Below are 24392 nucleotides of genomic sequence, written 5' to 3' on the forward strand. Positions count from 1 at the left end.
TCTACCCCAGCGAGCTAGATACAGGGGACTTGGGAGTCCAGCGTACCCCAGCAAACTTCTAACTACAGCCACAGTCCCCACCGGAGACTAAGCCCCTGCTCCCCCGTCAAGACAACTTAGCTCCTGCCTGCAAGTTTTGATTTCCATATGTCAAAGCCAGGAGAGGTTCCCCGAGGCCCAGCTGGGTAACCTGGAATGAAGTGGAGCTGGGGGCGGGGGCTGTAGACTCCCCCTACTTTACTCCCTTTTCAGAAATGGAAATGTAGTCCCTTCCAGTTCTGCCACAGAGACTGTGACCAATTCCCCTAAAAGGGAAAGAGATGGGGGCCAAGGACACCCCCGGGTGTAAAGTTGTTCTGCAGTCCAACCTGCCTGTTACAGCCCTAGCCCAGTTTCCTCTAATCCCTGCCACCTTGATTCCAAATCATTTCTTCCCCTCCTGCCGTGTGTCCCAGTCCTGGGGAAGAAGAGCCTGTAGGCACCCTCTGAGTTCCCAAGGGCCTCGGGCTGAGGGCACACAGGATGGCATGTCAGGAAGTGGGGGGAAGTGGTAGCAGCTCTGCTCAGTCCACTTCTGCTTTCACCACAGACCCTTCTTGCCCTGCCCTGGACAGAAATGCTCAACCATCACCCCAACGCAGACCTAATCTAAAGGGGAACCAGGTTTGGCCTGTGAAACTCCCTGCCCTGGGCCGGCACCAGCACACTCACTTCCTTCTTCCTAAAAATACTAAGTCTAGAGATAAGCCAAGCTGCTCCCAGGTAAGCTGGAAAGCCATCGTTTTACCTATGTGAATCAGAGAGGGCAAGTGCCCTGCCTATGATCACACAGCAAGTTACAGGTATGCAGGCCTGGGATACAGGGCTCTATTTTTGTTTTAATTTTTTAAAATTTTATTTATTTATTTATGCGGTACACGGGCCTCTCACTGTTGTGGCCTCTCCAATTGCAGAGCACAGTCTCCGGAAGCACAGGCTCAGAGGCCATGGCTCATGGGCCCAGCCGCTCCGCGGCATGTGGGATCTTCCCAGACCAGGGCACGAACCCACATCCCCTGCATCGGCAGGCAGACTCTCAACCACTGCACCACAAGGGAAGCCCCGGATCCAGGGCTCTTGCTCCCCAGTCCCATGGTACCTTTTCTCACAATCTTCCCACAGGCGAAGAGAGGCCAACCTGGAAGGGGCTTTTTGTTTTCCATTTCTTTTTTCCTTTTTGTTTTTTTTGGCCACAGGGCATGTGGGATCTTAGTTCCCCGGCCAGGGATCGAGTCCACACCCCCTGCAGTGGAAGCATGGAGTCTTAACCACTGGACCACCAGGGAAGTCCCCTGGAAGGGGCTTTTTCAACTCCTCATTTTAGCAGTGAAGAAGTTGAGGCCCAGGGGGAACAGGAGGGAACTCTGGTAAACAGTGGCTCAGGATGAGGGCTGGAAGAGGACACCAGGCCCAGCTCCCAAAGCTTCCACCCAGACCCCTGCTTGCCTCACAGATGGGAAAGAATCCAGCTCAGGCTTGTCTCTTTTTAGCCCTATCTCATCTGGACCTCTAGAAAGTCCTTTCTGAAGTCTTCCCTCAATCCCTCCTCTTATAGCACAAACTTTCTCCTAATAGGTCTCAGGGGGTTAGCCAAAGAAGGCTTCTGGCATCTTCTTGGTAAAGTGGCTTAGTAAGAAATGGCAGAACCTGAACCTGGCAATGGAGCCTTTGCCATGCAAGCCAGGATAATATTAATAGAAGAGGGCTTCTTGGGCTTCTTGACAGAGACCCTGTCTCTTGGCTTCTTTGCATAGATATTTGTGAGTTCATTTGCATCCTCATTGGCAAACTCAAAAATTTGCCTGGGGTCAGGCAGACCAGCATCCAGGTGTGACCCCCTTTCTTATACACAGTTCCCGAGAGAATGGGGAAAACACAGAGAAACCAACCATAAAGGAGAAATGGCCCCAACTGACCCCCTGAACCCAACTGGGGAACATCTGCACTGTGGTGCCTGCCTGACGGTGGACAAGGGAGCTGAGCAAGGACCCCCAGGGGTTAGTGTGCCCCCTCCTGCCTCCCCCCACATCCGGAGCCCTGCCTCCTCCACACATGTGGATCCAGGAGCCTCAGAAGGTGGGGCGCAGGGAGACACTGGGTAGGAGGAGGAAGAATATGGGGAGATTCTAGTCCCTCCCACTTAGAGATGCAGTTGCCATGGTGACTGAGGACGAGTGAGGCGGGATGGGGTTGGGGATGGGGGGGTGGGGGTGTGGCAGGGCCGAAGGCACTGGGAGACAGGAAGCCTGGCATTCCAGGGGGAGGGAAACACGGAGGCCGCTCCAAGCTCCAGGTAAGGGAGCGGGAGAGCTGACAGTTCAGAAAGGAGGGGGCGGGCCATTGTCTGGCGCTCGCTCTGCCCTGAGGAGGGGACAGAGAGAGGGGGTCGGGCCATTGTGTTCAGTACTCAGCTCAGTCTTCCAGCACTAGTCAGACGGAAGGAGGAAACCTAGCAGGCACTGGGTAAGGGGTTAGGGGGGACTGGGCTGGGTGGGCGGCAAGAAGGCTGGGAGACTGGGGATGGGAAGAGGTGGGGGGGATGCTGGGGGAGTAGAGGTTTGGCGATATCGCTAGTGCCTTAGACACAGTAGGCACTTAATAACTATAAGTTGATTTGACTTGCTTGTGATTGTAACAAGAGGGTAACGAAGGGCAGGGCAGGTGGGGCTAAGAAGGAGAGCCAGGAAGCTGATGTTCCCTAGGACTGTGCCCTTCTGGGGCTGTCCCTGAAGCCAGACAGGAGAGGTGGTGGGGGAAACTGGACCAGCTGGGTCATTGGCAAAGCCAGGAGTGGCTTCTCTCCTGGCTTCAGGAGCCCCTCCCTCAGTGAGGTATCCATGCTCGCTCAGGGTGCAGAAGAGACGGAGTCCCTGGGGTGAGCATGGGGTAAGTGTGGGAGTGACATCCCCATCTCCCTTCCCACCTCCATCCCCACATCTACATCTCTATCGTGGGCTAAAAGCTGGCCAGAAAGGGGCTAGTATTTGATGTAGTCTAGGGGCCGTGGGGGAGGAGTCCCCACTGGGGCGGTCAGGGTTGAACTCAGCATTGTTGTCATGGGGGTCCCCTGGCTGGGCCCCAGGGCTGGGAGAGAAAGGAGTTGGGGAGCTCCCACACTGGAGCTGTGAAATGGCACGGCCCCTACAGCCTGGTCCTTGAACCTCTGACCCCTTCCTACCACCACCCCACCTGAACTGCTGCCTGACTCCAACCTCAGCCAAGACACTTCGCCTCCCTGGCCTTGGTTTCCTGGTTTGTACAGTGAGGGCGTGGGACCCTGTCAGCTCTGAGCATTCTTGATATTTTGGGCAGGACCTGCTACACCATTTGCAGGGCCCAGTGCGAAATGAAAGTGTGGAGCTCCTGGAACAAGATCAAGACTTTCAAGACGGCAGCAGCTGGGCGTTAGACCGAGCGTGGGGACCTGCGTGACTGCGCAGGTCACATGCCCAGGAAGCCAGCCCTGGCTGTGGGCTCTGCAGGCTGCAGCAAGGGAGATGGCAGTGTAACTTGGGATCTAACTCCTGAGGCTCTGGTGCAAGACAAGCAGTGGTAGCGGCAGGGTGCCTTTCCTCCCCACCAGGCTCCTCCAGGGAACTAGACCAGAAAGCCCTTGTGGAGACAGGGGGTGGGACCTGTACCTGATGGCCTTTCTTCAGAGAGGTTTCTGTTTCCTCTTGAGTCAGGAATCACCCTAGAGGCACTGTTTCTTAGCCCATCGGAGCTAGAACTTGCCACCCCCCACCCTACACACTTGCCTTCTCCATGCAAGTGGCTCAGAGCTGAGTTTCCCCGACTAGGGCAGGAGTAGGACTCCTGAGAGACAGTGTAGCTAAGGGAGTCACTCTGGTATGAGGCAGATATGAGTTTAACTTGGCTTCTGGCTGTGTAACCTCCTTTGCCTCACTTTCTGTCATCTCTAAAATGGGATTATAGTGGTACCTAGCTAAAATTGTTGGGTAGACCAAAGCCTGATAATGCAGACTTCATATTCACTGGAGAGGCTGGGGAAAGGGAGACTTGTTGCCAGAAGGAGAATTCCTGGGTCTCTGGAGAAGGAGGAACTCGGCTCAGGGCATTGAATCTAACAGTTCCAGAGAGGTGGGAATAGGGCAAGGACTGGGAGGGTGGGGCTGGAACCTCCTTCCCCCAAGCCCCACCCACCCTATCAGAGCTCCTCCCAGAGACCCAGAAAAGACGATCTGTTCAAGCAGAGAGGTCCCAGAGCAGGTTAGGCTCTGAGGCGGGGTCTGGGTGGGAGTTTACCTTGATTCTGACAGTCTACAAAATGTTCTCTGTGTGGCTTAGACCATGGCTTCTCCCAAGGATCTGGCAACAAGACTCCATGAGAGTCTGGAGAAGTCTTAGGTAAGTCTTGATAGAAACAGTTGTCAGGAGGGGTTTGGCTGAGGCCAGCCCTCAGGGAAATTGAGGGAAAATGGGAGCAGAGGGAAAGGAAAGAAGGCTGAGCAGACTGATAAGGAATTCTTCTAAGGAGGAGCCTAGGCTGTCCCAACACCCTGTAGGCTTTGCTGTGGCAAGAGGGACGGAAGTTACCCTACAGGAAGGACTTCCTGACCATGAGGAATGTGCATTTAAGAAGGAGGTGGGTTATTTATTGGAGTTGGATTAGCCCTGGGGTGTCTGTGCTCTTTAACCAGCCGTCAGCTGGGCTCAGGCTGAGTGGGCAGGAAACTACCCACTTTATAGGTCATGAAGCCCTTGGTGTTAGATGCCTTATTAACCCTGGATTATGAGGTTCCCCCTGGAGCCTTCAGGGAGGGGGTGAGCAGCCATCATCAGGCGTTTGGGTACCCCAGAAGTAAGTTCAAGCTCAGATGGGAAATTTTCTGGGTTTCCCACTGGCCTGATGCTGCCATAAGAGTGTTGGAGATAAGACTACAGAAGGAATTTCCACAGCAAAGCCATGGATAAGAGCTTAATGCAATTGTTTTATTTATTTGTTAGATTTTTAGAGCCATTTTAAAAAATTGAAGTATAGTTAATTTACAGTGTCGTATTAGTTTCAAGTGTACAGCAAAGTGATACATATATATATATTCTTTTTCAGATTCTTTTCCATTATAGGTTATTACAAGATAATGAATGTAGTTCCCTGTGCTATACAGTAGGTCCCTGTTGTTTGCAATTGTTTTATTTTTTAAAGACTATGGCCCAGTTGGAAGTGGGAGGTTTGAAAGTTTAGATCACTGCAGGGACTTCCCAGTAGGTAAGAGTAGAGAGACCGCACCTTGTGGGTAAGTGGAAAGAGGAATATGAAAGACTGTGTCATGTCTCCTAGCTGGGAAGTCTTGAGCAAGAGGAGAAACCACTGCTAGTCTGGTTAGACTGGATGTGATGAGATATAGGGACAGGGGAATGGCTGAAATGACCCAGAAACTTTCTGGATAGATGAGGTGAAAGACAGAGGTGTGCCTCCTTTTAGTCCCCTCCCAATCCACCAACTTCCGCCCAAGCCAGGGATCTGTCACAACTCGAGGTGGAAATTCTAGTTTCCCTTGCCCAGAGCTCCCAGTGCTGGCTTTGCCGCTATGGGTACCTGGAGCGCCGCACGCCTGGCCCAGCCAGGCTGAGCCTCCCGTCCCCTGCCTCTGGGGCCTGGGAACCCCCCTTCTTTATTCTCTTGGATGGCACCCACGCCCAAGAGTCTGGACATCTAGGTTCTGCACTGTGTCTGGCTCAAGGGTGAGATGAGATGGGTGGCTGGGGGGTGGCAGTCCCAGGGGAGGATTATGCAGAGGCCCAGGGAGATAGACAGCAGCAGCACAAGGACCAGGGAGAGAGGGGGCAGCTGCAGAGGCTGGGAGACAGCCAGCCAGTCCCTGCCCTGGGCCACTTTCCGCACGATGCTTGTAGCCAGCCCTCCAGGCTGGACTCCCATCTCCTCCCTGCAAGAAGAGGCTTGTAGGCCTGAGAGTCAGCGACCTAAGCCCAGCTGGGGAGAGATCAGAGCAGGCTGATTCAGACCTGGTCTGCTTGTTTGGGTCATCAGAGGGTAGGGCTGTGTACGAGGCCATGAGTATCAACAGATCTGAAAGTGCCAGGAGAGTCACGTCTGAAGAATCTATATTGTGAGTGCAGGAATCTGCTCCCCAGAAAGTTCCCTGCCCAGGACCAGGCATTGGTTTGGGCTCTGGGCTATAGGAGGAGGGAAGGCAAAGAGGAAACAGCAAGAAAGACTTCCCTGAGAGTAAGGTGAGAAAAGGCAAAGTGGGGCTATTGGTGCAAAGAGATCAGAAGGGCGGGATGGGGAACAGCTGGACTCCTACCCAGAGGGGAGAGTGAGGCGGGATAAGGCCTGTGGGATGATGGAAGTGAGACTCTCTAAGGGCACTCTGGAGAGGAAACTGGCCCGTCTCTCTAGCATCCCCCCCACAATACACACTTCTGCTGCCTGGGGCTATCTGATTGGTTCCCAGGGAGGATGTGGTAAAGACTGCTCACCCAGAGAGTGGCGGGTGCCTGTTTCCCCAGAGCCTTCTGGTGACAGCCCCTGGCTGAGCATGGCCCTTCCAGCCCTGGGCCTGGACTCCTGGAGCCTCCTGGGCCTTTTCCTCTTCCAGCTGCTTCTGCTGCTCCTGCCACCACCGACGACTGCACGGGGTGACGGACAGGGGCCCACACCCAGGGTCAAATACTACGCAGGTAAGTGTCTGATGATCAGGAAGTGTGGGGACGGCAACACCGGGCTGACTGAGAAAGGAGTGAATGATGAAACTCACCTGGGGCAGAGATTGAGGAAAGGGAAGTGACGGTACCAGGGGTCCAGGGGCGTTGTGCCTTCTTGTTCACCAGAGTTGGTGATTTTTCTTTCCCTCCTTAAATGTCACTGTTATCAAACTGGCCACCTCAAACCCATAACTGCTTTCATGCCCTCAAGTGCCCCAAAGCCAAGGCCCCTGCCAGAAGAGCATCTGTGGGCCTGGTGACCCAGGACATACAACTGCACACATGATGCTGGACCACGTCATGCCCAGTACTGTGGACACCAAGAATACAAGAACTCCGCGTGGCCTGGCTGGGATACGGACCCTGGGACCCTTTAGGCACAGCTTGGCTGGTTTCTTACTGAGGCTGTGGTGACTGCTGTTCTTGCACCTCCAGGGAAAAGATTCAGGAGGGAACATGGGCCCTGTAGGAGTTGTAGGGGCAGTCTCCTGGGCACAGCTGTGTCTTTAGCATCTTTCTGGGGCAACGCGGTAAAGGAAATGCATGTTGCCCGATGATGGAGGGGCCTCTGTATTGGGTGCTGGGATTACAACATAAACAGGGCTCAGCCCCTGTCCTCAGAGTGCTAATGGTCCCAAGGGGGAGGCAGATGAACTGACAACCACACTTCGGGGCAGTCAGTTCAGTAACAGAGGGGTGTATACAGTTCTGGGGAGGCCGGCCTCTCCAGCACCTTGCCACATGTTTCCCCAGCTCCTCCTCTTGGTTGGTCCTAAGAGTCTCTGAGCCTCCAAAGGTAACAATTAGCTAGTCAGTCCTCTAACTAATGCAAAAGTACAAATGTGCTCATGAGAGAGGATTTCAGAAGCTCCTCACCCCTTGCTGATGTGCCAGGGGACCAGGCACACACGCCCCACCTCTGCCACACCACGGTGATGGGGAGACCTCAGGGAACTTCCCACAACCAGATGGAATCCCATGCCCAGGTGACATCTAGGCGCTTGCAGGAAACTTTGGAGAAAAACATTTCCTTTCTGTTCAGCCTATGGCAGTGATTCTTGTGGTGGAAATTTCCTGCAATAGAGGCGGGGAGGAAAGTGGGGCTGGTGAGTGGGTCCCCTACAACCCACAGCTACTTTGACACATAGTCCTATCTACATCTAGCTTTCCTGTCTGTGGCCGCCAACACCTTCCTGTCGTCTCTCTGCCTTCTGCTCTCCCCACGAGTGAGGCCCAACGTGTCCTCCCCCACCGCAGCCCCCAGGCCTGGAAGAGCATCCACTGTACCTCACTTTATTTCCTGTCCCTTTGTCTGTCTCTTGGGTACGGGCCACCCTCCCCCAGCCCCAGTCTGTCATTACCCTGTCTCTGGCTGCCTTTCCTCTCTACTATGAGCTCAACACACAAAGCTCCTATGGCTGCCAGCAGGGTGGGAAGAAGCAGGGAGCTGCCGATGAAGAGTGGGTCCAGTTGCCAAGGTCTGGGGAACACACTCTGCCAGCCCTTTTCTTCCCCTGATTTTATCTCAGAAATCAGCTGCTTGCCCACTGACTTTTTTTTTTTTTTAACTTTTTGTTTTTCTTTTTTTTTTTTTGCGGTACGCGGGCCTCTCACTGTTGTGGCCTCTCCCGTTGCGGAGCACAGGCTCCAGATGCGCAGGCTCAGCGGCCATGGCTCACAGGACCAGCCGCTCCGCGGCATGTGGGATCTTCCCGGACCGGGGCATGAACCCGTGTCCCCTGCATCGGCAGGCGGACTCTCAACCACTGCGCCACCAGGGAAGCCCTGACCACTGACTTCTCATCACTGTCTCCTTCTCCCCACCTCTCAACAGGGGATGGACGCAGAGCTCTTAGCTTCTTCCACCAGAAGGGCCTCCAGGATTTTGATACTCTGCTCCTGAGTGGTGATGGAGACACTCTCTATGTGGGGGCTCGAGAGGCCATTCTGGCTTTGAATATCCAGGATCCAGGGGTACCAAGGCTGAAGAACATGGTGAGAGGCCAGGGGAAGGGCGTGGGCTGGGAGTGAGGAGGGGACCGACAGCTGCCCTGTGCTTGGGCTGCTTACGCATGAATAACCACCCAATTTGCTGTTACCTATAATCAGCAACAATCAGCAATTCTTTTTTTTGTTAATATTTATTTATTTGATTCGTTGGCTGCATTGGGTCTTCATTACAGCGTGCGGGCTTCTCTCTAGTTGTGGCCCGTGGGCTCCAGAGCGCATGGGCTCTGTAGTTGCAGCACGTGGGCTCTCTGCTTGTGGCTCGCGTGCTTAGTAGTTGTGGTGTGCAGGCTTAGTTAGCCGGCGGCATGTGGGATCTTAGTTCCCTGACCAGGGATTGAACCTGAGTCCCTGCATTGGAAGGCGGATTCTTAACCACTGGACCACCAGGAAAGTCCCCAACAATCAGCAATTCTTCGTATAAACATATATATATGATTGGTATAACAGACAAGAAACACTATAGTGGCCTCACTATTCATTGGTACCATGAATACTGGTTGAATACTATTAATTACTAAAATGGCTGATATGGAAATCATTGACATATGAGAGAAACATTGACTCAAATTATATCAATAATATGATATCCACCCACATCACTGAAGCTTCTGTGTTAAATTACAGCCACCCTACTCATGGGAACAATGTGCGGGAGAAAGGGAGAGGGAAGGATAAAAGGGAGGGAGGGAGCTAGCAATTACTGAGCATCTCCACGGTTTGTTTTTCTCAATGTGTGGTCTGTGGGCCACCTGCACACATGGGATGCCAATTAAAAATACAGATTCTGGGCTTCCCTGGTGGCACAGTGGTTAAGAATCTGCCTGCCAATGCAGGAGACACGGGTTTGAGCCCTGGTCCGGGAAGATCCCACGTGCCGCGGAGCAACTAAGCCCGTGCGCCACAACTACTGAGCCTGCGCTCTAGAGCCTGCGAGCCACACCTACTGAAGCCCATGTGCCTAGAGCCCGTGCTCCGCAACAAGAGAAGCCACCGCGATGAGAAGCCTGTGCACCGCAAGGAAGAGTAGCCCCTGCTCACCACAACTAGAAAAAGCCCGCGTGCAGCAACGAAGACCCAACGCAGCCAAAAATAATAAATAAATAAATAAATATAATTAAAAAAAAATACAGATTCTCTGAGGTGTGAGGAACTGACATTTTTAACAATTTCCCCAGGAAATGTGGTGGTTTTCTTTGCCAACTGCTGCTTTTATTACCGTGCATGGCATTAGGCACTTTACATATGCTACCTAGTTGTGCCCTCCAGAAGCCCGTGCAGTTGACCAAGATCACTCAACCAGTAAGTGGCTGAGTCTAGATTCAAACTCAGGTCTGATTCCACAGGCCATGTTCTACCATGGAGCTGTGTCCTAATGAATAACAGTATCATCAGAGTAATAGCCAGGGTCACAAAGTGAGGTTATTATAGCCCACTAGCGTGTAACTAACCAATATGCCTGCTGGTGATTTCACATCAGAGCCAAGCGGGGGATGGTAGGTCAGAGCTAGAGCTGAAGACCTCATTCCCTTTATCTCCCCTTTCCCAATGTCGCACTTCAGATACCCTGGCCAGCCAGTGACCGAAAAAAGAGTGAATGTGCCTTTAAGAAGAAGAGCAATGAGGTAAGTAGGGGTGGAGATACTGGGGCTCTGGTAGAGAACCCTGGTGTCCCTAGACCATCACTGGATGATCGGGCAGGCAGCAGAGGATGCTTGTTTGCATGATAATTGCCTGCATCAAGTTCTATAAAGACAGAATGGGACTGCCTCAGCATTGCCCAGCCCTTCTCCCTACTAGGGAGTGAAGGAGCAGCCTCTGGGGGCCCAGGAGTTTGGGGCAAGCGCCCTGGAGGCCTGAATTCTCTATCTCCCCCAGACACAGTGTTTCAACTTTATTCGTGTCCTGGTCTCCTTCAATGCCACCCATCTCTACGCCTGTGGCACCTTCGCCTTCAGCCCTGCTTGTACCTTCATTGTGAGTTATCTGGCACCAGCTCTCAGGCCCCAAGCATCCCTCCTCACGTCTACTCCCAGCTCATCCTCTGCAGCTCTGGAAAACTCTGGTTTTCCAGACACAGGATCCTTGTGAGCTTCCGGGCCCTAGACCAATTTTCCTCTACATCCCCTCCCCTCCCTCCCTCACGCCCCTCCTTTCCCAGACATGAGACTCTGGCGTTCTGGCCCCCCAGCCACTCCCCCTCTCTAGGAACTCCAAGATTCCAACCTGTTGCCCATCTCCGAGGACAAGGTTGTAGAGGGGAAAGGCCAAAGCCCCTTCGACCCCGCCCATAAGCACACGGCTGTCCTGGCAGGTGAGTATGAGGTTCCCTGGTCCACCCCAGCAACTGCTTTCCCTGGTCACCCTGTGACATATGGAATCTGACAATTTCCTGAAAAACAGGGGACGGAGGGAGGAGAAGCCAGGAGCCTCGGAACACAAAATCAGAGGGAGAATCAGGTAGCCCAAACATCAGCTCCTGCTGAAACTGCCACAAAGGAGGTGGAGCAAAATGGATATGGAGAGAGGCACAGAGGTGGGACGGTCCAGGAAGGGTCTCAGGCAGGGAAGAGGTCTGAGATTCAGTCATTTGTTCAACAAGTATGCTCTGTATGAATGCCCCCTCTGGTGTGCCAGGCATTGTGCTAGGAACTGTAGGGATTACAAAGAAGAAATCATGGTGCTGTGCCCTCCCAGACACAAACCATTACAGACTTCCCACCCTGGCTTCCTGAAGGCGGTGGACTTTGACTGAGTGGGACCTTGAAAGATAGGTAGATGGGCAGGGAAGGTGTTCCATGAAGAAAAGGGTAGGACTTAAGGTACGGAAACAAAACAAAGCCATCTTCGGGCAACAATGAGTGATTCTAACTGGCAAGTGGTTTAGCTGGGCATGGGAGGGAGGAGCCAGAGAAAAGTGCCAAAACACTGAAGGCCATAAGGTTGGCCATTCCCTGTGGGCAGAAGGACCTAAGAATGGTGCTCAGTGGGGGGCTGTGAGCTGGGCTTTGGGATTCCATAGGAAGGTGTAGAACACATGAAGGAGGCCAGAGACTGATGTGAATGCTGACAGGTCTGAGGAGGGCAGGGGCACCCTCCAACTGATGAGGTCTCCCCGCCTCTCCCCACACTAGATGGGATGCTCTATTCCGGCACCATGAACAACTTCCTGGGCAGTGAGCCCATTCTGATGCGCACACTGGGATCCCAGCCTGTCCTCAAGACGGACAATTTCCTCCGCTGGCTGCAACGTAAGGACCTGAGCCCCACTCAGCACAGGTCTGGCCCCCTTCCCCAAGTCCCGGAGACCTGGCACTGTGAACTGCTGTTAATTCACTCAACACTCGTTTGTTGAGGCATAACAGTGTGCAAGGCAGTACTGTTAGGCATTGGCGGTACTGCAGGGAAGAAGACAAAACTCCCGTCCTCTTGAAACTTGCATCTTACATAAATAATTAAAGAAGTACCAGTCGCTCCCCGCCCCCACCCCCCACCCATGGCTACGTCTCGACCAGCTGTGGGACCCGAGAGGTCATGTCTCCTGTCCTCCAGAGCCAAGGGTTTTCACAAAGGGGAAGCCAGGGCATCCAGGTGCTCCATCTCTTAGCCCATCTGCCCCGCCCCTGCAGCGGACGCCTCCTTCGTGGCAGCCATCCCTTCGACCCACGTGGTCTACTTCTTCTTCGAGGAGACAGCCAGCGAGTTTGAGTTCTTCGAGAAGCTCCACACATCCCGGGTGGCCAGAGTCTGCAAGGTCTGCAACCTGGGCGGGAGGCGGGGCTGGCTGTGGAGAAGCCAATGGGGAGATGGCAGAGGCGGGGCTGAGCACTTAGGGACCAATGGGAGTGAGGGGCGGGGAAGAGGGCGAGGTCACGTGGGGCAGGGGTCGTCCCCTGACTCCTCTGGTGCCCCTAGAACGACGTGGGCGGCGAAAAGCTGCTGCAGAAGAAGTGGACCACCTTCTTGAAGGCCCAGCTACTCTGCGCCCAGCCGGGGCAGCTGCCCTTCAACATCATCCGTCACGCTGTCCTGCTGGCGGACAATTCCTCCACCGATCCCTATGTCTACGCTGTCTTCACCTCTCAGTGGTGAGCAGCCAGGCGGGAACGTGGCGGCTGGAAGCGGGATTACGGGTCAGCACCCTTGTTGCCCTGGCCCGCCAGGGAGGGTAGGAACTGATGTGAGCCGAGCACGTACTCCACACTTCACATACGAAGGCATTTGATCGTCACCATCTCCCAGGAATTTGACTCATGCCCTTAATGTAGATGGGAAAAATAAAGCTCAGAAAGGTTCTTATTAGTTTATATCCTGCCTGGTTCCAAAGAGGATAGGAGGCAGCTTACAAAAGGCAAACATTAAAATAAAATCAAATCCATGAGGAAATGGAAATAAAAGGAGAATAAGAGAACCCAGGGATCCGGTCAGCACATTACACATGTGCTTTACAAATGTGCGTTACAAATGTGCAGTCCTGGGATGTCGGCACAGATTTAGCTCTGAGCTTCCTAATGGTCAGAGCAAAGAGTGAAACACCACCAGCGACATAAGATAAAAATACAGTCATTGATTGGAGGCTGAGAAAGTTTAACCTACTTGCTGTGGTCTGGGATCTTCTGACAATATGTCAGGTATCAAAGATATCTGTTGTAAGCAGGGTCTGGTATCTATGGCATCCAGAACTGAGAATATGGTGTATGTCACAGGTTAAAGAGAACAGGAGAGACCTTTTGTCTCCACAGACCAAGGCTGAAGGAATAAAAATAGTTGTAGTTAAGCTCTGTTTGGTTATCTGAGGACCAGGAATACATGGGCTCCCCAAGGAGGAACACTTCATCTGGAGCCTGTTGGGCGGCTGGTTATACTGCTCCTCCCATAGGGGCCCAGTCTGGGCAGGCCAGGCAGGAGACACCCCAGGGCATGAGCCCCATTTAATTCTCATTAAAGATAATCACACCTCAGATCCTAAGATGGGCTAGAGTCTGGGGCTCTCCTAGCCCTTATCACCACAGCTGGGGGCTGACCCAGCCCTTCATCCTCCTGCCCTTCTGGGGTTTCTCACCAAGGGTGGGCCAGGGTTGGAAGGGGAGCTTCCTGGTATAGCAGAGGAGGTTACAGACAATGTCCCCTCTGGCTTTCTCCAGGCAGGTTGGTGGGACCAGGAGCTCTGCTGTCTGTGCTTTCTCACTCAAGGACATCAAGCATGTCTTTGAGGGGAAGTATAAGGAATTGAACAAAGAGACTTCACGCTGGACTACTTACGGGTTCTCTGATATCAGTCCTCGGCCAGGCAGCGTGAGTACTACCCATCCCACTGAGCAAACCCTGCCTCCCCAGATACATAATATGCATGTCAAAGTACCTATCACGGCATAATAAATGCCCAATAAATGCTAGTGTTCCCCGCACCCCCAGGTCCTGTCTGCTCAGATATTCACCCATTCTGGCTGCCCACTTTCCACATGTGGTCAACCCCATCCTAAACACAGAGCAGCACCTCTTCACCCCAGCTGAGTGCACCCCAAATACCTGGGTATATCACTAAGGAAACAAGGGAGCACGGGCTGTGCCAAGGACTGTCTTGGGCATCTTCACCTGCATTTCTTATTTAACTTTTGTTTTTTGATCAGAGTGTATATGTACAGCATTTAAACAATCATATAGATTTACATGGTTAGTTACAAAAAACAGCCCTGTTTCCTATCCTCAGCACTTTTTCCTCTCTAGAGACAACCACCTTCAACTCTTTTAGCTGATTCTTTTGATATTTATCTCTAAATCTTGAAATACTTTTCTTGCTACTTCTTGATGTTTCAGTGTCAGGCAGTGTCTATTGAATTCCCATTCTGGATGGTGAGGATTTAACCATGTCCCCCACCCGCACTCAGCGATGTGCTAAAACTGGCTTGCAGCAACTAGCAAGAACCCTTTGTGCATCTCTTTACAAATCCGAATTCAGTGACAATACATTGATAGCTTGAAATCAGCCATGGTGGGAATAATACATCATGGAAATCAGCAAGCACTTCAAATCAGAGGTCCCCCCACTCGTCGTTCCCCAGAGCTGCCTTATCAACACACCACTGCACCCACTCCTCATCTCCCAACATTGTTTTATAGTAATTTTGGTTAAATCAATATTTGTATTATGATTCATTATTCACAACTGAGCCAGGTAGTAAGACATGATTATTTTTCCTTTTTGCATAATTTAAAATTTTTCCCTGGGGTTAGTAATTATCTTGATTATTATTATTTTTTTTTGCTTTGTTTTCTAAGCTCTTATCTTTAATTCAACCCCAAACTCTTCCTCAGTTATCTGAATCTCTTTTAAAAACAGATCCATTATGTATTCTAAGAGTTTCATCTTCCTAGAGATCTTTCCTATCTGCTGTAGTCTGTACTACATCTACATCTTAACTACATCTGGGACACAGCTGCCATCCTGGAATCTCCCTTCCTCATCATTCTGGACATTCCCTTTGCCTCTTCCTTGTGACAATCTGGTGTTTCTTGCATCCCACAACTTCCTCTCTTTCCTTTTTTTTCACTTTCTCATTTTAGTGGAGATTCCCGGAAAGGGATACATGACAGGTAAATTTTTCTGAGACCTTGAATGTCTGAATATGTCTTTATTCTACATTCACGTTTGATAGTTTGCCTAGGTGTATCTAATTCGAGACTAGAAATGATTTTCCTTCCAAACTTTGAAGGCTTCTTCTATTATCTTCTAGCTTCCAATGCTGCTGTTGAGAAGTCTAAAGCTATTCTGATCCCCAACTCTTTGAATGTCACCTGTTTTTCTTTTTCTCACTGGAATCTTGTAGTACCTTTTTTGTGTCGCTGGTTGTTTTGAAATTTCATGATTGTGCCTTGATGATATCTGTTTATTCATTGTCTGGACATTCAATTTGCCCCTTAAGCCTGGAATTTTAGTTCTTTCAGTTCTAAGAAGTTTTCTTGAACTATTTCCTCCTGTTCCCTTTTCATTCAACAAATATTTTTTGAGGCCACCTGTCACTGTTCTAGGCACTGGGGATATAGCAGTGAACAAAATAGACAAAAGTCTCTTTCCTCATGGAGCTGACATTCTAATGTCAGAAGGTTTTTTCACTTCTTTCTGGACCTCCTGGACTAGTCCTCTACCTTTTAAAATCCTTTAAAAGATTTTTTCCATGTCTTTGGTTTTGTTCTATTTTCTGAGAGAGTATCTCAATTTTATCTTCTGATCCTTCTATCAGATTTTTAATTTCTGCTATCAGATATTTAATTTACTAGATTTTTTGAGCTTTGAATATGTCTTTTATAAACATGTTCCATTATAGAGAATTTTAAATATATAAAAAGTGAACAGAATAGTGTAATGGACCTCCGTACAACCGTCAGCCAGCTTCAACTCATAGCCAATCAAACTGTTTCATCTATACCCCACCCACTTCTCTTATTATTTTGAAGCAAATTCTGGTCATTGTATCATTTCATCTGTATTAGTTTCCCATGGCTGCCATAACAAATTACCACAAACATGGTGGTGTGAAACAACAGAAGTTTATTCTTTCACAGTTCTGAAGGCCAGGTGTTTGAAATCAAAGTGTCAGCAGGGTTGGTTCCTTCCGGAGGCTCTGAGGGAGAATCTATTCTATGCCTCGCTCTGAGCTTCTGGTTGGCTGCTGGAAACCTTTGGTGTTCCTTGGCTTGTAGGCACATCACTCCAATCTCTGCCTCTGTCATCACTTTGCCTTATCTCTGTATGTCTCCTCCACTTCTCTTATATAGACACTTGTCATTGGATTTAGAGCCCATTGTAATCCAGAATGAGTCATCTTATTTATTTATTTATTTATTTATTTTTTTTGAGTCATCTTTTTTAAAAAAATATTTTATTTATTTATTTGGCTGCGTTGGGTCTTAGTTGCTGCATGCAGGATCTTTAATCGCATTGCACGGGCTTCTCTCTAGTTGTGGCATGCGGGTTTTCTCTTCTCTAGTTTTAGTGCACAGGCCCCAGGGCATGTGGGCTCTGTAGTTGTGGCACGCGGGCTTAGCTGTCCCGTGGCATGTGGGAACCTAGTTCCCTGACCAGGGATCAAACCCATGTCCCTTGCATTAGAAGGCAGATTCTTTACCACTGGACCACTAGGAAAGTCCCCAGAATGAGTCATCTTAAGATTTTTAATTATGTATACAAAGACCCTTTCTGCAAATAAAGTCACATTCACAGGTTTTAGATGGACATGGCTTTTGGGGGGCTACCATTCATCCCATTACCTCATCCATAAATATTTTAGTATGTATCTTCAAAGGATAAGGGCTTTGAAAACAACAACAACATAGCCATAGTACCATTGTCACACCAAAAAATTAATAATAGTTCCTTAATCTAATATGCATTTAGTGTTCAAATTTCTAATAGTCTCACAGATATCATAAGGGTTTTTAAAAACTATGGTTTGTTTATTGGAATCAGAATCCAAATAAGATCTGTAAATTTGAATTGGTTGTTCTTTTCAGTCTCTTTTAGTCTGTATGTTCCCTTTCCAACTTCTTTTTTTCTCTCGCAATTTATTTGTTATGTAGAATTTTCCACAGTCTGGATCTTGATTTTGCATCTCTGTGATGGAGTTTAAGTATTTTCTGTAAATTGGTTGGTGTTTGGATCTAGAGATGTAATCAGATTAAAGTTTGATTTTTGGGAACAAAACTACCTCATAGTGGTAGTGTGGTCTTCTTTCAGGAAGTATGTAACCTCTGGCCACACTCTTTGAAATAACAACTCCTCTTTTGTAGCATTATGTTCTTGTTTCATGGGTATATTATCTTCATACTTATCTCTCTTAAGATAGTAATGATATTTTGCTGGGGTTTTCTTTTCTCTGAATCATTTCTGTTTCTTCTTAGATTTTTGTTTATTCATTTTTTCCATTTCCTTGTTTTGATCTCTTTCATGTTCATGGTTTCACTCACATATCTGGTAATCCTTGGCTATCTACTCATATTTAAGAGGGAGGGGACCATGAAGCTGTTTGGAAACTCTGCACCCTGGGCATGACTTGGCAACTTGAGCTCTGTGATAGCTCCACTGAGGATGGTCTGGCTGGACTGCTTTGTTGGGGACCTTCAATGTCAATATCTTTAAGTCTTTCCTCTTGGACCTCTAGTCAGTTTTCCTGGAGTAGATTCTTCCAGTCTTCTGCCTGGAGGGAGATGGTCTGGCTCCTGGTGTCTGGGAGCCATGGGGAAAGAGGGCTGGGTGTGGGGGAAGAGTCTCAGCAGGTACTGTGTCTACTTGGATTTAATTCCCTGCTTTCATGGTGGTGTCACCCATCTCTGCTGTACTCCATTCAGAGTCCCTCTGTCTTACCCTCTCCAGAGAATAAACCTCCAGTTTGGGGCTAGGGTATGGAAGGGTCAGTCACTCAGTGGCATGGAGCTGGGAGGAAATCTGCCTACTTCTTAAAGAGACTTTCAAATAATCTTCTTTATTCAGCCCCTCCTTTGCCCCATTTCCAGAGGTGTCTGGGGCCACTAATCCATGAACTTCAGGAATTCTGCCTTATAAATCAGATAGTTTGGGGTTATCCCTGGGCTGGCCTAAGAAGATTCTTTTATCCTGCTAAGTCTTTTCCTATTTGTTCATTTGCTTTCCAGCTTCCAAAATGTGGCTGCTTTTGCCTCCTCTCCTGTTCTCCCCATCCCTGTAGGTTTGTGTCTTTAAAAAAAAAAAAATCCCTTTGGGAGGAAGTGAGAATAAGTGCCTATGCTCATTCTGGCATCAAAATGAAATACAGATGTTATTACATCACTTTACAGATGAGGAAGTTGCAACTCATAGAGGTGGGGTAACTTGTCTGAGGACATATCTTGTAGGTGACAGAGCTGGGGCTGGTGTTAAGACAGTGCTCTTGGAAACGGAGGACAAGAATCGTGACCAAAGATCAGGACACAGGTGTCCCAAAGCCACAGTATGCTGGTGTTGGCAGGGCCTTTTGAGAACAGCTGGTCCAACCCCCTCATTTTATGAGTAAGAAAAAGAAGGCCCAGAATGGAGAAGGGATTCTCCCAGAGTCACGCATCAAATTCATGCCACACCATGATGAGAAACACTCCCTGTTCACCACCCCTTTCTGTGACATCATTCATTCAATTACTGACTCAGCGAACATTTATTGGGCACCAACTGTGTGCCAGGTCCTGTGTTAAGCCTGGACTTAACAGATATGAGTTCAAGGTGGTCCTTGTCTGCAAGGGACCCTCGCTCTACTTCCTGCTGGTGGCCAGGCATCCTTGGTGAAGGTGATGGTGGAGGAAAATAATGACAGCTAATGTTTATGAAATACTTACTTTATGCCAAGCACTGTTCTATTTACTTTTCATGTGTTGGTGCGTTGCATCCTCACAGCAAGCCTGTGATGTGTTGGTAATAGGCCCATTACACTGTTAAGGAACCTCAGGCACGCTCAATTCAGAGGCTGGAATTCAAAGCCAGGCAGTTCCCGAGTCCAGCTTTAATCCCCATCCTGAAATGAGGACTGCCAAGAGGAAAGGAGGCAAAGGATATTAGCCAAGGGGGAGGGAGGGAGGGAAGAGGCAATGGGTGAGTTGAAGGAAGGAGAAAGCTGACCTGATCTGCCTCCTTCCCCTTCAGTGCTTGGAGGGCCCCTCCTCTGATAAAGCCTTGACCTTCATGAAGGACCATTTCCTGATGGATGAGCCGGTGGTGGGGACACCCCTGCTGGTGAAGTCTGGTGTGGAGTACACACGGCTTGCGGTGGAGACAGCCCAGGGCATCGACGGGAATAGCCATCTGGTCATGTACCTGGGCACCAGTGAGTAAAGGGCTGAAGGCCCTCAGGGGACCAGAGCAGGGACTGCAACTCGGGCTGAGGAGGGAAACCTTTGAGTTCATTGACTCAGGCATTCATTCAACAAATGTTTTCTGAGCATCTACTTTGTGCCTGGCACCCTGCTAGGCTCTGAAAATACAGTGGGAGAACAAAACAGTCCTGTCCCTACCTTCTCTGAGCTTTCAGTCTGGTGGGGGAGAGAAACATGGAGGGCTTTGGTGGCCTCAGCAAGAACTGTTTATCTTATGGGGAAGACATGCTAGAGAGGTGAAGAGTGAGGGAGGATAGAGGGGGAGCTGGAAACAGCGAGAGTAGAGATCACAGATCATGCTTCAGGAAGCTTGGCTGTGAAGGGGAAGAGGGGAAGGGGAGGTGACTGGAGGAGGGCGTGGGATCCAGCCAGCAAGCTTTTTAAAGATGGGGAAGATCGTCAGGATCCGGTAGAGAGGGGGATGGCGAAGAGGTGGGCAGGTGAGGGGCTAAATGGCAGGTTAAGTTGCAGAGGCAGCAGGAAGCCTGGTTCTAGAACCAGGGGGAGGGACTGGTCGTGAGTGGGGGAGGTACAGACCTCTGCTGGGATGGGAGTGAAGGAGTAGAAGAGGGGATAAGACAGGAAGGGGGCATGTATAGACTTGATGGGGGAAATGGGCAAGACATAGAGGGAGCTCTTTTGTGAAGGCTTTTGTGTTTTCTACGAAGTAGGAGGACACAGGGTCGTGAGTGAGGGGCAGGGTGGGGGGAGATTGAGGGGTAGAAAAGGTGGGAGGTTTGAGGAGAGAGGCAAAGATTCAAATATTCATCGTAGAAAGAAGGAGAGGGACTTCGCTAGTGGCACAGTGGTTAACAATCCGCCTGCCAATGCGGGGGACACGGGTTCGATCCCTGGTCCGGGAAGATCCCACATGCCACAGAGCACCTAAGCCCGCGCACCACAGCTACTGAGCCTGCACTCTAGAGCCCGCGAGCCACAACTACTGAGCCCGTGCTCCTAGAGCCCGCGCTCCGCAACAAGAGAAGCTACCATAATGAGAAGCCTGCACACCACAATGAAGAGTAGCCCCCGCTCGCTGCAACTAGAGAAAGCCTGCGTGCAGCAATGAAGACCCAACGCAGCCAAAAATAAATACATTTATTTTAAAAAAAAAAGAAAAAAGGAGAGACAGTCTGCGGGGGAGATGGGGAAGATTGCCAAGCATATATTATATTGAGGGCCTGGCTGAGGTGGATGACCTTGAGCTTTAGTGGAAGAAACCCATCAGGTTCATTCATTCTTTTAGGACATCAGCTGTGCATATATTGGGTATACAATAGAGAACAAAACAGACAAAAATCTAGCTCCTTTTTGGAGTGCGTGGGGACAGATAATAAACATACTGAAGAGTCAATTACTGGGTGCATTATGAGATTAGAAAATAAATGGAGCAGTGTGTGGTCAGGAATGCCAGTTGGGGTGGTAGTAATTTTTAAAAGGGTGGTCAGGGTAGAACTCACTGAAGTGCCTTTGAGTAGAGACACTTGATGGAGGTGAGGGAGGCTGGTGATGTGATTTTCTACAGAAGTGCTCAGCAGTCCGCTTCCCCATGTCCATGGAGAAAGGGGACGGTTGGGTTCCTCCAGGCATGGAGTTCTATCAGGCAGTTGCAAAGGAAGGGCCGAGAGGCAAGGGATTTCCAGCCATTTACAAGCAAGCTCCATCTCCGTGGCATAGAGGGAAACGGTCTGACAGACCTGTGTCCAGTGCACACTTCAGAAGGAACTTTCTGACAGCTGGGGAAGCCATCTGGAGTCAGAGAGGGAGCACGAGAGGGGTGTGTAGATGGGGTCAGACAATTTCAGCTCTCTCTGTCTCTTCACAGGCACAGGGTCCCTCCACAAGGCTGTGGTGAGTGGGGACAACAATGCTTATCTGGTGGAGGAGATCCAGCTGTTCCCTGACCCTGAGCCTGTTCACAACCTGCAGCTGGCCCCCACCCAGGTGGGAAGGGGCCTGACCCTCAGATGGCCTTCTAGTGGGGCAGACATTGGGTGCTGGGTTCTTCCTAGGTGTGGCGAGGACGCCCTGACACTCTCCATCTTTCTTCCAGGGAGCAGTGTTTGCAGGCTTCTCAGGAGGCATCTGGAGGGTTCCCCGAGCCAACTGTAGTGTCTACGACAGCTGTGTGGACTGTGTCCTTGCCCGGGACCCTCACTGTGCTTGGGACCCAGAGTCCCAAATCTGCAGCCTCCTGCCCACCCCCATCCCGTGAGTGCCAGTTACCCAGCTTATGGTCTTCCTCTTTCCAGGTGCTACTAACACATTCCCTGCAAGATTCCCCCGGCCTGTGGGGGGCTCCTTCAGGGATGGAGTTGCATCAGGCAGTCCACTCTGGGCTTCTCTTCCCCTCCTCTCTGTTCTACCTAGTCTCCCAGACCCACCTTCTTCCCCCCTGCACTTCGCTCTCTTGCTCCCGCCTCCTCCCACTCTTGGCTGTTTCAATGGATAATTTTTGCTTTCCCTGCCTTCTCAGGAAGTCCTGGAAGCAGGACATGGAGCGTGGGAACCCAGAGTGGGCATGTGCCAGTGGCCCCATGGGCAGGAGCGGAAGGCCTCGGAGCCGCCCCCAAATCAGTGAGTGTGGGACCAGGGGAGGCACAAAGGCTCGGGAGGACTTCTGGGAGGGGATGGGCATTTCTGCCTCAGTTTCTCCCCCAGCACCTGCCTGGCTTGAGACCTGAATACCCAGAGTTGGAATGGATTGGGATGTAGGCTGTAGGGAGGAGGGATAGGAATTCTAAGCTGGGATTCAGGGTTGGGGTTGAAGTTGCTTCTGGTGTCAGAGTTGCAGTCAGATGGACTGGGGAGGTTAGTATGGGGCCCAGACTGGAGATAGGAAAGGGGTCAGAGTTGAGTTTAGGAGTTGAAATAGAAGTTGGAGGTGGGAGTTGGGGCCCACATGTCGGGTAGAGACTCCCTCCTGCCTGCTCTCTCCTTAACCTTTGGCCCCTTTCCCTTACCTACAGTTAAAGAAGTCCTGGCTGTCCCCAACTCTATCCTGGAGCTCCCCTGCCCCCACTTCTCAGCTCTGGCCTCTTACCACTGGAGTCACGGCACAGCAGCGATCCCGGACATCTCTTCCACAGTCTACCATGGCTCCCTCTTGCTGCTACTGCGAGATGGGGTGGGGGGTCTCTATCAGTGCTGGGCCACTGAGAATGACTTCTCATACCCTGTGGTCTCCTACTGGGTGGACAGTCAGGACCAACCCCTGGCCCTGGATCCTGAACTGGCGGGCATTCCCCGGGAACGCATGGAGGCCTCGCTGACCGGAGTCGGTGGTGGGGCTGCCCTGGCTGCCCCGCGGTCCTACTGGCCCCACTTCCTCACCGTCACTGTACTCCTTGCCTTAGTGCTTTCAGGAGCCCTCATCCTCCTCCTCGCCTCCCCTTTGGGGGCACTCCGAGCCCGGGGCAAGGTCCAAGGCTGTGGGACCCTGCCCCTCGGGGAGAAGGCCCCATTGAGCAGGGAGCAGTGCCTCCAATCCCCCAAGGAATTCAGGACCTCTGCCAGTGATGTGGACGCTGACAGCAACCTCCAGGGCACTGAGGTGGCTTAAACTCTGGGTACAAGCTGGAGCTGTCGGGTAGGGCAGGGCGCCTGACCGTGCTGGCTGGGGGTACCGGGAGCAGTGCAGCCCTGACTAGGGTGGGCGTAGCACAAAAGACCACCTTCCTCCCACAAGAGGACCTTCTCTGCCATTCTGTGCCACCGATAGCACTCAGTGGGGCTGGGCACAGCGGTCTGACTCCCCTATGGGACTCCCTTCTGCCAAGCACGTGGCCTCTCTAATGGGGGCTGCCCCAGACCTGGACCTAGGCTATGATAGGAGGACCTAGAGAGGATCCTTCAGTTCTGGCCATTCCGGGATCTTCCAGAAACATACTGCTACAAGAGACCCTAAAACACCAAACACCTAAGCAACTATAAGATAGCACACCACACCTGGAGACTCCACTCTAAAAGCAGCTGCCACCTTGGACACCAACACTCCCCTCTCCCAAGGCTCTCCAGGACTCTGCAGGGAGCTGCTCCCTTCCTGCTCCCCTTATCAACTCAACCAGGGAGGTCTTTCCTGAAGTCTCACCTCCTTCCATCTTGCTTCAGTTGGGGCAGATTTAACCCCTTCTGGCCTGGCTAGAACACAGGGGTAATCTGAGCCTTGTTCACTCCTTTTCCCTGACTGACCCCTGGACCCCTTTCCTCTCCCCTCTCCTTTGTTTTGGGATTCAAAAATGACTTGTCACAGACAGTTTATTTTTTATTAAAAAGACAAAGCTTATGACTGGTGCTATTTTTGTCAGAGCAGAGCGCTCCAGCCGAGGACCGGGGGAGGTAAGGGGAGCAAGCAGTCCGAGGACATTAGTAGGTTTGTAGGGTGATTGTTCTCTCCAGCTCCAAACCACCTTTTTTGCCCTGCCAGCTGCCTCCCAGCCCCCAGCCAGCCCCACAGCCCTTTCTTCCACTCCAGGCACTGCTAGAGAGTGCCTGCAACTCTGCCTTTGGGGCCAACACACGTCTGTGTGTCTGCCGGCCAGGCAGCACCTCATCCATCACGGACTCCGTGCTGCAGTCCCACAGTTGCTGTCCCCAGCTGTCCCACACTTCTCTTGACTCCTCCTCAGCCCCCCTTTCCCACTGCAAGCTGTTGGTTTCAACCCTTGGTGGATTGAATTTATAGCAAGACTGTGCAGTCACCCCCATCCTGGCCACATCCTTCCCAATATCTGACAAACACTCTGTCCACGCCCCCTTATCACCTTCCCCCTCTCCCTCCT

At 51.0% G+C, this 24392-nt stretch overlaps 1 protein-coding gene across 2 annotated transcripts; it reads left to right on the forward strand.

Moving 5' to 3' along the window:
* The first annotated feature begins 6539 nt into the window (after positions 1–6539).
* Positions 6540–23899, forward strand: SEMA4A (semaphorin 4A). Of its 2 annotated transcripts, none has more exons than XM_065878348.1 (14): positions 6540–6705; positions 8564–8724; positions 10299–10361; positions 10615–10713; positions 10945–11050; positions 11871–11987; positions 12366–12490; positions 12652–12824; positions 13881–14031; positions 19382–19562; positions 21437–21555; positions 21665–21822; positions 22092–22188; positions 22581–23899. In XM_065878348.1, the coding sequence occupies exons 1-14, from the start codon at positions 6564–6566 to the stop codon at positions 22881–22883; spliced, it is 1995 nt and encodes a 664-aa protein (XP_065734420.1). In that variant the 5' UTR covers positions 6540–6563; the 3' UTR covers positions 22884–23899. The 2 variants fall into 2 exon arrangements, with proteins under 2 accessions (XP_065734420.1, XP_065734419.1); XM_065878347.1 differs by having other exon boundaries at positions 6553–6705; positions 22088–22188.
* The last annotated feature ends 493 nt before the right edge of the window (positions 23900–24392 follow it).

The sequence above is a fragment of the Phocoena phocoena genome, chromosome 1 (assembly GCF_963924675.1).
Source record: "Phocoena phocoena chromosome 1, mPhoPho1.1, whole genome shotgun sequence".
In the NCBI taxonomy this organism is placed as follows: domain Eukaryota; kingdom Metazoa; phylum Chordata; class Mammalia; order Artiodactyla; family Phocoenidae; genus Phocoena; species Phocoena phocoena.